The sequence below is a fragment of the Xiphophorus hellerii genome, chromosome 12 (assembly GCF_003331165.1).
Source record: "Xiphophorus hellerii strain 12219 chromosome 12, Xiphophorus_hellerii-4.1, whole genome shotgun sequence".
In the NCBI taxonomy this organism is placed as follows: Eukaryota; Metazoa; Chordata; class Actinopteri; order Cyprinodontiformes; family Poeciliidae; genus Xiphophorus; species Xiphophorus hellerii.
The window spans coordinates 34419838-34436237 of NC_045683.1; the positions used below are offsets into that span (position 1 = coordinate 34419838).

A 16400-nucleotide genomic window follows, 5' to 3' on the forward strand; every position below is an offset into this window, starting at 1 on the left:
GGAAAATGTCCTGGTAATTTTCTGCCAGCACATTTTCTGTTTTTTTACGGAAATTCTGGTCATAAGTTTTCCGTAATTTAACAGCATTTTTTTATGTTAAATTTACCAGCACTTCTGTTAATCCATAATTGAAATTTTCCGTATTTTTACAGTACATGTCCTGTATATTCACAAACACTTCTGTAAATAATGAATTGAAATTTTCCGTTTTTTTACAATATGTATTAAAACATTCCGTAAAAAAACAGGAAAACATCCTGGTAATTTTCAGGCAGTACATTTTCTGTTTTCTTACAGTATTTTCACAGTTTTTCAATGTTAATTAACTTGCATTTCTGTTAATCCCTAACTAAAATTTTCCGTATTTTTCCAGTAAATCTGTAGTATATTCACAAGCATTTCTGTTACTTAAAAACTTGTATTTTTGACATTCAAACCATTCAAGTCTGTGTTAGACATTGACTAAGTAATAAATATAAAGCACTACATTTTAAATAAACATAAATTTAAGCAAAACTCAACTTCTTATTCAAAAGGACATTTAGACCATGAAATTTAGTGTTAAAATAGCTCATGCAGATGGGTTAACAATGAAACCATAAACAATCCATTTGCAAATTTTATTTTGCAGTTCATGGTTTTTCAATACCATATCAACACATCATTACAATATAATTACAAATTGCATTCTCAATTATATATTCAGTCAAACATATTTTTAAAGTTGTTAAGGTCAATGTAAAGTTCATTCTTGAGTCCAGACTTTGAAGTCAATTTAATAATTTTGTTAAGTTTAATTTAATTAACACAATCCAACACTAACATTAAAAAAATACAATTTTAATCTTGCAATTTGCATTACAAGATTAAAATCACAGGTGTAAACAAGGACCAACATCCAACTACTATTTTCTGAACTGCTGTCAACATAACAGAGAACATTATGAAGCATCACCTTTTACAAGAATCAAATTTTCCATGGACTGTCAAAGTCATACAGTTCATTTACAAACTTGAGCAGTCGGGGTGGAATGTGATGATGCTTCTTCCCCTTCATTTCAGCCTTTGACCCTCGTTTGGGGTTTAAGCCCAGAAAGACTCTAAAAAAAAAAGGGAATGGATACTTGAGTTTAACATACAGACAGATGCGTCCAAATTACATTATCACTAGGACTACCAAAGATTCCCAAAATGGGAATCTTCGTCCAGGTACCAGAGAGGGGCCAGTTTGGCCCTGTCCCTAGAGCTACCAGAGAGGGGCCAGTTTGGCCCTCCAAGAGAGGGTGTGAAGAGGCGCCTTTGTTATGTAAATAAGGCCATTACTATCCTGTTCCAAGGACAATCAGCGTGAAAGTTGATGTAGTGAGTTTGGCTCTCCTCCCCCTTGCTCATCTACAGGGATGCTAATTAGACCATTCAGAGTCGTCAGTTTGGCCACATTTGGATGCTAATAACCCAGTTTGGCCCTCTCTCGGTAGCTCTAGGAAGATACCCAATCTGGCCCCTCTTGGTAGAGATAGGAATTTCTCAAAATCCTGGTAGTCCTAGTGTTAAAAGACAAATAAATTTTTCATATCATTGAAAAATGTAAAGGTTCTTGAAGGGCATATCAATGGGGGTTTTTCTGTAATGTGACTTCTTACTCTATTGAGGTTGGTAGGACACATTAGCTATATACATTGTCAGAGAGCATTTTCGTACTGGATTAACTTTATGCTTACAAACAACACCAATTGCTAGCTTAGTGATCTGGCTGTTTTATCCATGCATGAGATATGTCAGTGTCTTGTCCTAATTTCTCAGCTCTGGGTTTTTCCCTTAAATAGTTTTATAATCCAATTGGAATCCCAATCAAAGCAAAAAGTCAACAAAGTTAATTGGACTTCCCTACATCCGTCTACATGCACTGAAATCCTTAATGTTTCTCACATAGATGAATGACCCTCGCAGCAAACATGCTGTGTCTTAAAATACTAATACATTTTCAAAAATCTGCACAGAATTCATGTTGTAACACCTGGCTACACGTTTTCCTTCAGGATTCCTTTTCTTTTTTTCAAAAATTGTGTAGCTGAGTGTGTCTTTAGGCTGAATACTAATGCCTCTCAAAACAAATCAATTTTTCAAACAATTGACACCCTAGAGATAGCCATAGAAAGTTGACTTACATCACTCACACTGAGCTTCTAAGCCAAATTAATGTCCATAACATAGCAGAGCAAAGCTCAGTTTAGCCTTTTAAAGAAGAAAACTGTTAATTCCACTGCTAAATGGCTTTTCTCAAGGGTTGGGTCAAACAAGCTTTTCAGCCACAGGAGGTTCTTCATTCTGAGTCATGCTGTTCTTGCTGCAAGGTGAAGACGTAGAACAATGAAAGAAATCAGAACATAAAGGGTATAAGTTGAATATTAATGGAAAGGATTTGAAACCCTCTCTGATTTAACACCTGCAGCTACCTGGTAAACTGCAGCATGAAATTGCACATTCAGAGCAGTTTGTCAATGGAGCTTTCAGCAGATAAAGCAAATGAAATGCAGAGTGGAGGAAACATATTGGACTTCTACACAACCTGATGTTTCTTTGAATATAGCGTTCCTCACAATAACAGCGACGGCTGGTAAAGATGTGCAAAAAGGCATAAAATTCATCTTTATCACAGCTGTATTAGCTCACAGTAAAAATTAAAAAGGAATCACGTCTACAAAAATGTCTCGGATATTGGCATCCCTAATGGTAAAATAAATCAATGCAACCGTTCTTGTAATTAATCATTTAGTTATTTCCTGAAATATAGCTATGACCCTCAGTACAATGTCCCTCATCCACTTTTCAAAATGAGAAAAACAAGAAAATACAACCTTCAAGTAAAGCAAATGCTCTTCATAAGTCAATAAATAACTTATGAAAGATATTTGCCTAAACTCGCCCGACAAACAGTCAGAAAAGCTGAAACGTTTTAAACATCGGGAACTGTAGCAAGGATTGGTGTTATGAGGGTCACCAAGATTCTGTAAAGATCATTAAACACTTTAAAAATACCAACCAAGAGTAAATTTGGGGGAAACAGCCACAACAACCAAGGTTTGCTGAGTATTCTGGTATAATAAATAAAGGTGCATAATTATAAATTAATTTATAATCAAATTAATTTGATTGTTTCTATGAATAAATTGGCAACTATAAGGGCGCATAGCCAATGCAGTGTACTCAGTGTACTATAACCCTGGCGGGCCACCATGCTTTACTTGCCCCCCACCAGGCTAAACATTGTTTCCTTATTGTAAATAAAGTTTTTTTATGCACCAGTAACAATGACTGTAAAGAGGAATTAAGCTAGGTTTATAGTTTGTAGTTGAAGCGTTGTACTGGGCACGACGGGGTGCGCACCAATTGCTCCGTCCTTAAACCTGCCTGTTGGCTTCAAACACCATTTCCAAATTATGATGCCTGCTTGTTCACCTCCGAATTTTTTTTACATCTAAATTTTTTTTAATACAAAAACAAGGTGTGTCGCTGGTAGACTTCTCTAGCAAATAGATTCTTTTGATGCATCAAAGAGTGATGTCATCACTGCTGATGTCATTGTTACCAATGGAACTGAACATTCTAATAGTTCATTCACATCAAACACGTTTTGAGCGTCAGGCGAGTCTGGTTTACATTCAAAGTCTATGTGGAGTGTTGGACGCCATGGACTCTCTTGACGCGTCAAACGGCCACATCGGCCCTCAACGCGCCTCCACATAGACGTTGAATGTAAATCAGATGCGCCTGACTCTCAAAACGTGTTTGGTGTGAACGCACCATTATATGTCCTGTGTCATATAGGTTCCATCATATTAGGACCAAAGCCTGGTCCTAATATGATGGAGTCATTGCTTTGAGTCAGGGGTAACATTTAGAGGTAAAATGTGAATTAAGTTTTAGATAGGGTTAGGGAAAATGTCTGTGTTAAGCAAAATCACAGCAACTAAAATGAAGGGAAATGAATGCAAAGTTCTAATATGGGTCGAAATAGTTTTGATAAATCTGTATAGCATTTTGTTTTCTAAATCATTCTATAAATAATGATGATATAATGTTAGGTTGTATTTCTGCCAATTGCATAGCTGCAGTACATTAGTAGTCTAATGTGTTGAATATGCTGAGACACATTCAACGCATTAGAAACCAATCAGAACCAAAAGTTTGTCTTTTGGTTCTGATTGGTTGTTTCTGGACAGCAGCAGAGTCAGAGGAATTTTCAGATTCTCAGTTTCATATTTTACTGTCAGACACTTTTAACAAATATTCATCTAACACACTTATCCTTGCGCACACACATTCACACTTAGGACAATTTAGAGAGACCAATTGTTTTTTTAGAAATTGTACCTGCTGCAGTTTTTATATATATAGGAAAGTTTTAATAATGTTAATTTTGGTGTTTTTAACTCTGAAATTGATCTTGTGTTTTATCCATTGGCTTTGGAGTTAGGAATATTATTTGCCTGTGTCTGTTTTGATTTCCTAAATTTGTGTAAAGGATATAAATACACTGCTGTTTAAACAAAACAGCGGTGTATTCATTTGGCACTTGTGCATATCAGCCCAACAAGGCCATACTGGATATTTTGGAGACGAACACATTTATCCTTGCGCACACACATTCACACCTTAGGACAGTGTTTCTCAATTCCAGTCCTCACGCCCTCCCTGCCTGCATGTTTTAGGTGTTTCCCTTCTGCCACACGCCTGGATTGAATAATGGGTGATTAACAGGCTTCTGCAGTACTTGATGGTCACGCAATCATTTGAATCAGCTGTTCTGGTATAGAGGCACATCTAAAACATGCAGAGCAGGGGGGCCTGAGGACTGGAATTGAGAAGCGCTGCCTTAGGACAATTTAAAGAGACCAATTAATTTTTTAGAAATTCTACCAGCTGCAGTTTTTATAGATAGGAAAGTTTTAATAATGGTTATTTTGGTGTTTTTAACTCTGAAATTGACCTTGTGTTTTCTCCATTGACTTTGGAGTTAGGATTATTATTTGCCTGTGTCTGTTTTGATTTCCTAAATTTGTGTAAAACATTGAATTTTCATAATGCCCAGTGTTGGCAAAACCTGGGTTTGGATTGTTATCCAGGTTAGTACCACCTGGGTGTGGGTCGGCGTAAAGGCCGAGCTGGGCTTAGACTGGCCTTCAGGCCAACGCCAACACGAAGCCCCTCCATGCAACCAGTGGAGGTTGGTCGCATGGACCTCGATGTTTGATTGGAGGTCCATCTTTCCTCGGATGTCCCTGTTGGATTGGAGGTCCATGTTTCCTCGGACCTCCCTGATTGATTGGAGGTCCATCTTTCCTCGGACCTCCCTGTTGGATTGGAGGTCCATCTTTCCTCAGACCTCCCTGTTGTATTGGAGGTCCATCTTTCCTCGGACCTCCCTGGTTGATTGGAGGTCCGTCTTTCCTCGGACCTCCCCGTTTGATTGGAGGTCCATTTTTCCTCGGACCTCCCCGTTTGATTGGAGGTCCATCTTTCCTCGGACCTCCCCGTTTGATTGGAGGTCCATCTTTCCTCGGACCTCCCCGGTTGATTGGAGGTCTGCTTCTCCTCGGACCTCCCTGGTTGATTGGAGGTCCATCTTTCCTCGGACCTCCCTGATGGATTGGAGGTCTGCTTCTCCTCGGACCTCCCCAGTTGATTGGAGGTCTGCTTCTCCTCGGACCTCCCTGGTTGATTGGAGGTCCGTCTTTCCTCTGACCTCCCTGGTTGATTGGAGGTCCATCTTTCCTCGGACCTCCCCGTTTGATTGGAGGTCCATCTTTCCTCGGACCTCCCCGTTTGATTGGAGGTCCATCTTACCTCGGACCTCCCCGTTTGATTGGAGGTCCATCTTTCCTCGGACCTCCCCGGTTGATTGGAGGTCTGCTTCTCCTCGGACCTCCCTGGTTGATTGGAGGTCCATCTTTCCTCCGACCTCCCTGATGGATTGGAGGTCCGTCTTTCCTCGGACCTCCCCAGTTGATAGGAGGTCTGCTTCTCCTCGAACCTCCCCGGTTGATTGGAGGTCTGCTTCTCCTCGGACCTCCCTGGTTGATTGGAGGTCCGTCTTTCCTCGGACCTCCCTGGTTGATTGGAGGTCCGTCTTTCCTCGGACCTCCCTGATGGATTGGAGGTCCGTCTTTCCTCGGACCTCCCTGATGGATTGGAGGTCCATCTTTCCTCGGACCTCCCTGATGGATTGGAGGTCTGTCTTTCCTTGGTCTCTTCTGTTTGCAGGGAGTCTTCTTTTTGCAGGGGGACCTCTGGTTGGGTGGAGACTCTCGGATGGTTGTTTTCCAGAGCAAGTTTCAACTTTATCTTCAGGTCTGCAACCTGACCCTGCAATGATTTCACTTTTTCCTCCTGTTCTTTGATTTTGGAAGCTTGCTCAGTGTGAGTTTTGATCTGTTCCTCAAATTTAAGTCTCTCTTTGTATCCTTCAATCATTACTTCAATCAGACCTTTATTGCGGGATTCATATTTTTCTGCCTCCCTCTTGAAGTGATCCAGCTGTTGAAGAATGCTCTTTGATTCACCTTCACGTTTGACTTGCAGATGACGTTCTCTTTCCAACATTTTTTGCAGCTTATGAATCTCCTCCTGCTGTGATTTCACTTCAGCCTGACATGCAATCCTTTTGTCTCTTTCCTCACGGAGTTCAAAAATCTTACTCTGCAGTTCTTCTTTAAGATCGTCTACCTGCTTTGTGAGATTGATGACGTGTTGGCTAGACTCTTCCTCGTCTTCCACTAAGGGGGTGATCTCGAAGCCAGCAGAAGGAGTTGTTTTCTGCTCGACTTCCAATGATCTTGGGCTCTCAAAGTCGCCGGAAGGACTTGGTTCACCCTGGATCTCCGATGATTCATCTTCCGGCTCGCTGTCATCGTCAAAAACAAGGATTTCGTCGTAGTCGACTTGGATGTTTTGCTCCATCATTTCAATCCATGAAAGCTCAGCTGGAAAAGCTTCATGTTCACAAGTATTCTGTTGTTGCTTCATATCTATATTCTGGTAAATTATTTCTTCTCTGAAAGGATTAATTTCGAACGTGCTCTAAAGAGTGATCTGTCGCGATAGAACTGTGGAACAGGTCTGAGAAAACACTGTCTGTGAGCTACAGTCAAGAGAGAGATTCCTTTGTGATATCATAGTTATGACATCACTGCGGATGTCATTGTTACCAATGGAACTGAATATTCTAATAATGCTTTAATATCAAACTCCTATAGAGGGTCAGGTGAGTCCAGTTTACATTCAAAGTCTATGTGGAGTGTTGGATGCCATGGACTCGTTTGATGTCAAATGCTCCCAACGGCCGCTAGGCGCTCCAAACGCGCCTCCACATAGATGTTGAATGTAAATCAGATGCGCCTGACTCTCAAAACGTGTTTGGTGTGAACGCACCATTATATGTCCTGTGTCATATTGGTTCTATCATATTAGGACCAAAGCCTGGTCCTAATATGATGGAGTCATTGCTTTGAGTCAGGGGTAACATTTAGAGGTAAAATGTGAATTAAGTTTTAGATAGGGTTAGGGAAAATGTCTGTGTTAAGCAAAATCACAGCAACTAAAATGAAGGGAAATGAATGCAAAGTTCTAATATGGGTCGAAATTGTTTTGACAAATCTGTATAGCATTTTGTTTTCTAAATCATTCTATAAATAATGATTATATAATGTTAGGTTGTATTTCTGCCAATTGCATGGCTGCAGTACATTAGTAGTCTAATGTGTTGAATGTGCTGAGACACATTCAACGCATTAGAAACCAATCAGAACCAAAGTTTGTCTTTTGGTTCTGATTGGTTGTTTCTGGACAGCAGCAGAGTCAGAGGAATTTTCACAGATCCTCTGTTTCATATTTTACTGTCAGACACTTTTAACAAATATTCATCCATCATCATCTAACACATTTATCCTTGCGCACACACATTCACACTTTGGACAATTTAGAGAGACCAATTGTTTTTTTAGAAATTGTACCTGCTGCAGTTTTTATATATATAGGAAAGTTTTAATAATGTTTATTTTGGTGTTTTTAACTCTGAAATTGATCTTGTGTTTTATCCATTGACTTTGGAGTTAGGAATATTATTTGCCTGTGTCTGTTTTGATTTCCTAAATTTGTGTAAAGGATATAAATACACTGCTGTTTAAACAAAACAGCGGTGTATTCATTTGGCACTTGTGCATATCAGCCCAACAAGGCCATACTGGATATTTTGGAGACGAATACTTGTGCTGTTATGCCATTTTTGGTCGGAAGGTTGCTGGGAACACTTCGAAACACACCATTTTAAATCAAGATCTTTTGAACTATGCAAGAAAAGAATGATAGTGATTCAAAATAAAGTCAACATTCCTCCTATTGAACACCTGAGCTGAAGAGAGGACAGAATGAGAGATGACACAAGAGTCTAGACAGTCTATAAAGAATAGGCAAGGTCTCAATCTGAATGTGGTCGAGAAAGATTTTCACCAATCCACTACAGAGCAACAAATGACAAACAAGAGGAACCTTTATAAACGTCCACTTAAAGTTTAAAGTAGTTTACAACCTCTAGTTAACTAAACATTGCTCCACCAATGCATAGAAATTATGCAAGGTCCGGACTGAAGAGCTCCAACCAGGAATTGATCACAGTACCTTGTTGCTGCAGAACCATCCATTTGACATTAAATGTACTCAATTCAATGTTGTGCAACTGTGCTACAGTCATGAGAGGTTAATTTATTTTAAACCTACCAGAGCTTAAAATATTGTCAATATAAGCCATTGTCAAATCTGCTCTTTCACTAATTGCAGAGGCCAATGCGTATTTGCTAAATGTATGTAAAGCCCATTTTCATGTTCACTGATTTGAAATGCAGATTTCTCCATGTAATTGTAACTCCTTTGGGACTTTCGCTGTCATACAGCGGCTTTCTGGATCTGCCAGGCAATCCAATTAGTGCAGCTGATCACCAGTCCAGTTGCAGTCATGCAACTGGACTGTCTCAACAGTTGCAAATAACTCCTTGACAATCCTCAACTATGACTAATTTGAATGAACAATCACTGAAACAACAAAATTGTTGGTACACTTCTTTTAATGAAGGCAAACCCATAACAATCACTGAAGTTACTTGAAACTGATAAAATTGTAAAAAAAAGGGGAAAAAAAGATTGACTGAAAATTAAACAATGAAAATAAGACAATGCTTCTGAACTGTGTTTCAAAAGCACAGAATTAATCAATTATTATTGCTCAGACCAAATAATTCAAAATATCAACAAAAATATACCAACCTTTGTATAAATTCCAGTGTCAGGGACATGTCTTTTGGATATTTTATGTTCAAGACATAAAACATGGAGAAGGCGTAGCTTAGGGCAGCGATGGGTGACTTGATGTGGTCATTCACAATCATTTGGTCAACAGCAACTTTAAAAAGCTGTTCACCTAAAGAAACAAATCATTAATACAAGAGTTTAAGATCCACCACAGGTGACCAGAACATGTCCATAATATGTTCTAAATACGCGCAGTAATTATATAGAAAATGTTTTATTATATTAATTTTCATATGACTTTTTTTTCACGTACCTGTCAACATATTTTTCTCTGTCCTTACATTTATTCAAAATACTGTATAATCCATGGGTGTCCAAAGTCGGTCCTCAAGGGCCGGCATCCTGCATGTTTTAGTTCTCCCTGGTTTAACGCACGTGGATCAAATGATGGCTCATTAGAGGCCTAAGAGGAACATTGACTTGCTGAAAGGTTGTTACTACCACCAGGGAGAGAATAAAACATGCAGGATGTCGGGCCTCCAGGACCGACTTTGGGGACCACTGGTATTCAGTTCCAACAATGTGTATGATATTGCATCAAAATGTATATTAGCAAACTTTAACATTATTTGAAGGTTATTCTAGAAAACATAGTACATATAGAATTTTGAATCAAAAGTTTAACAGACTGAGGAAAGCAAAATAATAATAATTGCACACCCATTATAAAGATGCATGGGGTGCTTGGCAGGTCAAGATCAGGACTCTCTGGATGCAGCAGCTAAGGAGAGAAAAGAAAATATACACAAAATAGAGAAATGTAAACACCAAAGCATGTAAATCTTCTAATAATGGACGGAACTAAACAGCTAATGTTTACAAAAAATAATTGTTAATATTTTTGGACAAAAAGAAATGTTTACAGTGTAAATTTACCTCATTTTGACAAAATAGTTGGGCTGGTTTCTCCTTGAAGAATTTTGCGATTCCACTAATCACCTGGACAGCATCACTTCCTGGAATATCCACCCCTCTGGACCCAAGGAAGTCCTTTATTGTCTTTTCTTTCTTTGACAATTCCTCTGCCAGTCTGGTTTGTACTGGGAAGCCAAGAAGGGTGGTTGTGTGATCAAACAGGTGGATTGCTTCAAAGAGAAAAGGCCAGTCTTCTAATAACTTGCTGATGGAGTTTCCTCTGTTGATTGCTGCTCGCTGGATGCTATAGGTTTCAGCCATCATTCTTCGAACATCAGACTCTGGAAAATGATTTGTTTGGAAGGCAGTTTTCAGTTGTTCCTGTGTGAATTTTAGGTTTGTCACATTCTCAGCAGTTGGCTGCCACTGCACACAACCATAGCGATTTGAAGGCAAAGACTTTTTCTGTGATGCCATTTCATCTTCGCATTGTCTCTTTGTTGAACCAAAGCTCAATGGTCTCATAACATTTTCAACTCTGTTTTCAAGCTGTATAAACAGAGAATCATATCCTGTTCCAACAACTTTTAATCCATTGACCTCTCTGTCTTGGAAAGAGCAGGGATATTGCTCTATGATCTGCTGTGCAATGTTCCTCAACTTAGCTCTTCCAGGCCTTTTTTGGTCCTTCCCAAGAACATCATCAATGATGATGCGAACAAGTTCCCTTCTGTCTTTAGGTTTTGGTCTTTTCTTTTCTTCAACAGCAATCATAAGTTGGGGTGGCATTTTGTGCCATGGCACAGGATATGCCTCACAGGAACCGGAAGTCACAGGTGATAGTTGCAGCTGGTGGCTATTCAGCTGCAAAGGTTCAGTAGTGGGGGCAGAATCAGCTTGCAATTCTAAATAGAATCAATAGAACAAAAACAAACAAACAAAAAACATGTTAATTATATTTATATGAACACAAGATTAAACCTAAATTATATATATATATATATATATATATATATATATATATATATATATATATATATATATATATATATATATATAACAAAGCTGGAGTCTGGACGTAAAAACTATCCTGTCAAAGTAAGAAAAAAAAAAAATCCACCTGCGTCTCACACCCAGGTTATCAAATTGTGCTTAACAATTAAAATAACTACAGCCTGACATTTAAGAATAAGCACAAGCAGTATGACGCCATGAACTGCTAACTTTCACGCGCCATTTATCAACAGTTTGGATATTGAAAAGAAAAAAACGCATAACACCAAAGGCTAAATCAAGAAAACTCACAGCAGACGACGACTGTCATATATATCAATAATTTGGGGGGCTATGTGAGACACATTCTTATTAAGATGGTCGAAAAAATCAAGCTAGCAAGTTCCTCAAGAGATAAATGCAAAAATGGGCGCCGTACTTGGAGTGTGGGAAAAAAAAGAGAAAAGCGGTGACCGTTATAAATAACCTCGTCTTACTTTTACATTTCAGAACCAAAAACGGTATTTAAAAAATATGAGTAAAAACATTTTTAGTAAAACGAATGCAAAATTATACCGTATTTACAAGAAGATAGCGGTTCGCCAGTCTGAAATATTATCTATACCAGGGGTGGCGAACACGCGGCTCTCGAGCCGCATGCGGCTCTCGACCAATAAGAATGCGGCTCTTTGCCTGTTACCATATTTTCTATATACTGTGGCTCTTTCCTCGTTTCATGTTTCTTTTCTTCTTTTTTTTTATATCTTAAACACACTTAAATCCATCAGGGGTTATTAAAAACAAATAATAATATTTTAAAATTAATAAATTAATTTGACAGATTGGGTGTTTTTTTATGAGACGTAAGACGTAAGAGACGTAAGTGACCGCCAATCATATGCGCGGATTACGTCTCATGCCGGGAAATTAGGTAAACATTTTATATGCATGCAGACCGCAGACTTGCCTTCTTTGTAAAAATGGCAAAATGCAAAGCTAAACGAAAATATGACGATGAACACAGGACATTTCTGGAAGAATGGGAAGATGCTTACTTTTTTATTGAACGGAATGGCAAATCGCTCTGTTTATTATGCGATACCACGATATCACATTACAAGGCTTCAAACCTTCAGCGTCATTTTAGCACACTCCATGCTAATATTGACAAGGATTTCCCCAAAGGTACTGAACTACGGAAGCAAAAATTGAGCACATTGAAAAGCCAGGTAAAAAGACAGTCTCAAATGTTTCAGCAATTGACCAAGCGTGGAGAAGCTGTGACACTTGCATCCTATAAAGTGGCATGGAATATTGCCCGTGCTAAAAAACCATACAACGAAGGCGAGTTTTTAAAACAGTGTTTTGTAGATTTAATTGACATTTTGGCTCCAGATAACAAACAACTCAAAGATTCCATCACTGATCTCCAGATGTCACGACACACAGTTGAAACCAGAATATCAGACATAAATAATGCGCTTGAATCTGATCTACATGCAGACCTGAACGCATGTGCTTATTTTAGTGTAGCATTAGACGAGTCATGCGACATACAGGACAAGCCACAGTTGGCAATATTTGTACGAATGATTTCTGAGGACTGCGTGGTGAAAGAAGAGCTTCTCGATATTGTCCCATTAAAAGACAGAACTCGCGGCACTGACGTAAAAGAAGCAATGATGGAAGTATTCAAAACAGCGAATATGTCTTTAGAAAAACTCACCGCAATAGCCACGGATGGAGCGCCATCGATGATTGGTTCTGTGAACGGCCTTGTGGGCCTTTGTAAGGGTGATGACCTCTTCCCCGATTTTTGGAATTTTCACTGCATCATCCACCGGGAGCAACTCGTGTCTAAAACACTGAATTTAGACCACGTCATGAAACCTATGATGGAGATTGTGAACTACATCCGCACGCATGCCCTTACTCACCGACAGTTCAAAAATCTCATTGCTGACCTAGACGGAGACTTGCCAGGTGACTTGCCACTGCACTGCGCTGTAAGATGGCTCTCAAGAGGTAAAGTGGTTTCACGCTTTTTGGAGCTTTTGGAACCAGTAAAATTGTTTATGGCAGAAAAGAACAAAAGTTACCCTCAGCTCTCAGACCCCAAATGGCTTATGGATTTGGCTTTCTTAGTGGACATGCTTTCACACTTGGACAAACTAAACCTGGACCTGCAGGGGAAATTAAAAACTCTTCCTGATCTGACACAAAGTGTATTCTCCTTTGTTAACAAGGTGAAGCTGTTCAAAGTGCACATTCAAAATGGCAATCTGTCCCATTTTCCTTCATTGCGCAGCGCCCAGCAGAAGTCTGGCATTAGAATGAATATGGGTCAGTACGTGAAAATGCTTGCGCAACTGTACGGGAGCATTACTTCGCGTTTTGAGGACCTGCAGCAGAAAAGACCACAGATCGCTCTTCTCATCGACCCTTTTAATGCAGAGGCAGACTGCCTCAAATCCCCGCTTGTCACTGATGAGGCAGCGAGTGAACTGGAGATGGTTGAGCTACGCGAGGATGACAGACTGAAATCTCTTTTGAAAGAAGGCCCTGTTGCGTTTTGGAGAGTTGTGCCAACTGAAAAATACCCGTGTGTAAAAAGAGCCGCCCTCAAACTGCTGTCGATGTTCTCCTCAACATATGTCTGCGAATCCCTGTTTTCTACCTTGAAACACGTGAAGTCCAAGCATCGGTCCGTTCTGACTGACACTCACGTAAAGGAACTGCTCCGAGTGGCTACAACTGAATACCAACCTGATTTGCAGAGGATTACTAGAAACAAGAGATGCCAGAAATCCCACTGAGATTATCACCCCATCACCTCCAGCAAGGTAAGAAACTCTGTGATGTAGTTTGAAAAAAATACCATCTGACTAAACATGCCTGTGTGAATATTTCAATATTGATCAATTTACATTATACAGGCCCTATCTATGTATCTGAAGTGTGTTCATTAGTTGTGTGTGTCAGAGCGAGGGATAGAGAGAGCAGTGCCTGTGTGTGTGTGGAGAGGGGGGTGTCTGACCTCCAGGGTAGTTGCTGTATTACCTCTGGCTAAGCTGCATTTGATGTGTGTGTTGAGGGTGGACACTTGAGGGTTATGTTGTAAGAAGAGGAGTGTGTTATTAGAAAAATATATGGTTTTAATTATGTGTGTTTGTGTGCGCATGTGTGTGTGTCTGTCTTGGCAGGTCAGCGCGTGGTGTGGCTCTTGGACTTTCACAGTTAAAGATTTCGGCTCTTTGTGTCTAACTTGTTCGCCACCCCTGATCTATACTAATACTATGTTTTGTTTTTTTAATTTAAAAAATGTTTATTGATTTACTTTACATTACCCCAGAGGTGCCAAAAACCGATTACTCCAACTTCTAAGTCCAACCTGGGTCCAGGATACACATTCAGTGTCGGAGAGAGAGCTTTGAATGGCTACAGAACAAGATTTTGCGCTTCGTGCAGGTTCTTGTTCCCATGATGCAATGCGCCAAATTGAAAATACGGGAAAAATACCTGTAAAATGTAAAAACGGAAAATTCCTTCAAATTTCTACTGTACATTTTACCGTTTTTTTACAGTTTTTTTTTACAGTGCAAGTTATGTGTTTTTATAGAAGACATAAGGAAAATATTTTAAATCTTTATAATCAGAAGCTTGAACAAGTGAATACAGGGAGGTTTTTAGGTGTCATCTTTGATGAAAAATTAACTTGGAAACAGCACATAGAATCAGTTCAAAATAAATGTAAAAAAAGTGAATCATTTGTTGAGATGTCTCTCTGGACAGGAATGGGAGCTTCAAGAAGTGCGCTGTTGGGAGTTTATCAGGTTCTCATGAGATCTTCTTTGGATTATGGGTGTATAGCATATATGGCAGCTGCTGACAGTCATTTGAGAAAACTTGATAGTGAACAAACACAAGGATTATGAATATGTCGTGGAGCTTTCAGATCATCTCCTATAGCTGCTTTGCAAGTTGAAACTGGTGAGCTTCCTTTAAGATTAAGATTAAAGCTAATGTATGTGTATTGGGTAAATCTACAGGGACATAAATATGAACATCCAACTAAGGCTGTGCTGCAGGACTCTTGGGAACACCATAAATCTGATTGTAATAGCTTTGGATGGGTTGGGGACATAAAAGCTCAACATTTGGGTTTGACTCAGTTCCAGTATAGTTTTACAGTTCCACAGTCACCAATTCCACCAGGGTTATTTATCACACCAGAAGTTGATCTGCAATTGGGGGAATTTCTTAAAAAGGGAAAGAGTCCAGAATGGGTTATAGTTAATAATTATTTTGGAAGATTTAAAGACAGTATAATTATATATACAGATGGATCTAAAGATCCAAATAGTGGCAGAACAGGAGCAGCTGTGAATATTCCACACCATAAAGTCATGATTAAAAGGAGAACAACAGATCATCTAGCAGTTTTTACAGTTGAATTATCTGCCATTATATTAGCTTTAGAATGGTTGCTTGATGATAACATTAGGGAAGAAAGTAAATATATAATTGCATCAGATAGTGGAGCTGCATTATTAAGTATAAAATCTGGCAAATCGTGTAGATTAGATTTATTATTAGGTATATGTCACTTATTAGTTCAGCTACATAATAAAAAATGTCTTGTTCGATTTGTCTGGATTCCTTCTCATGTAGGTATAGAAGGAGATGAGGAAGTAGCTATATTAGCTAAACAGGCCCTGAAATCAGATATTTTACTATTCCTTTAAGCAAAAGTGAGGGTAAATCTATTATTCAAAATAAAATCCTTAAGGTTTGGCAGGAACAATGGGCTAATCATGACACTGGTAGAGATTTATATAAAATTCAAAAGACTGTGGGGGGTAATAGTTGTATTAATGGAAGGTGGAAAGAAGAGGTAGTCATATCTAGACTTAGAATTGGTCATACTGGACTTGCTAGTTCTCTTTTCAGAAAAGGGAAACATGAAACTGGGACTTGTAATTATTATAATCAGATGGAAATAGTGGAACATGTCTTATTAGAATGTAATAAGTATTTATAGGAACGTCGGCATTTAAAGTCAATATTAAACAGAGAGGAAAAAGGATTTTCTATGATAAATGTTTTAGGAAATGAATCAATATCTGCTAAAAATCAATTACTTACATTTTTAAAAAGCACTAGGTTATTTAATTGTATTTAAAAGTATA

The 16400-nt window shown here is 38.9% G+C and overlaps 1 protein-coding gene across 4 annotated transcripts; it reads right to left on the reverse strand.

The window, feature by feature from the left end:
• Positions 1-606: 606 nt before the first annotated feature.
• LOC116729134 (uncharacterized) lies at positions 607-14806 on the reverse strand. Of its 4 annotated transcripts, none has more exons than XM_032577490.1 (5): positions 14559-14806; positions 10240-10559; positions 10024-10084; positions 9319-9472; positions 607-1100 (listed from the first exon to the last, which is right to left on the reverse strand). In XM_032577490.1, exons 2-5 carry the CDS (start codon positions 10540-10542, stop codon positions 968-970), a joined length of 651 nt encoding a protein of 216 aa, XP_032433381.1. In that variant the 5' UTR covers positions 10543-10559; positions 14559-14806; the 3' UTR covers positions 607-967. The 4 variants fall into 4 exon arrangements, with proteins under 4 accessions (XP_032433381.1, XP_032433380.1, XP_032433379.1 ...); XM_032577489.1 differs by having other exon boundaries at positions 10240-10599; XM_032577488.1 differs by lacking the exon at positions 14559-14806 and having other exon boundaries at positions 10303-11149.
• Between the last annotated feature and the right edge of the window lie 1594 nt (positions 14807-16400).

Bases quoted from the DNA above. Each gene is read 5' to 3' on its own strand.
- LOC116729134 (XM_032577487.1), bottom strand. From the start codon at position 11,007: ATGCCACCCCAACTTATGATTGCTGTTGAAGAAAAGAAAAGACCAAAA. The intron at 10,085-10,239 runs GTAAATTTACAC...TTCTCTCCTTAG, and splicing joins AACTATTTTGTCAAAATGAG to CTGCTGCATCCAGAGAGTCC. The intron at 9,473-10,023 runs GTGTGCAATTAT...TTGTTTCTTTAG, and splicing joins CCCATGCATCTTTATAATGG to GTGAACAGCTTTTTAAAGTT.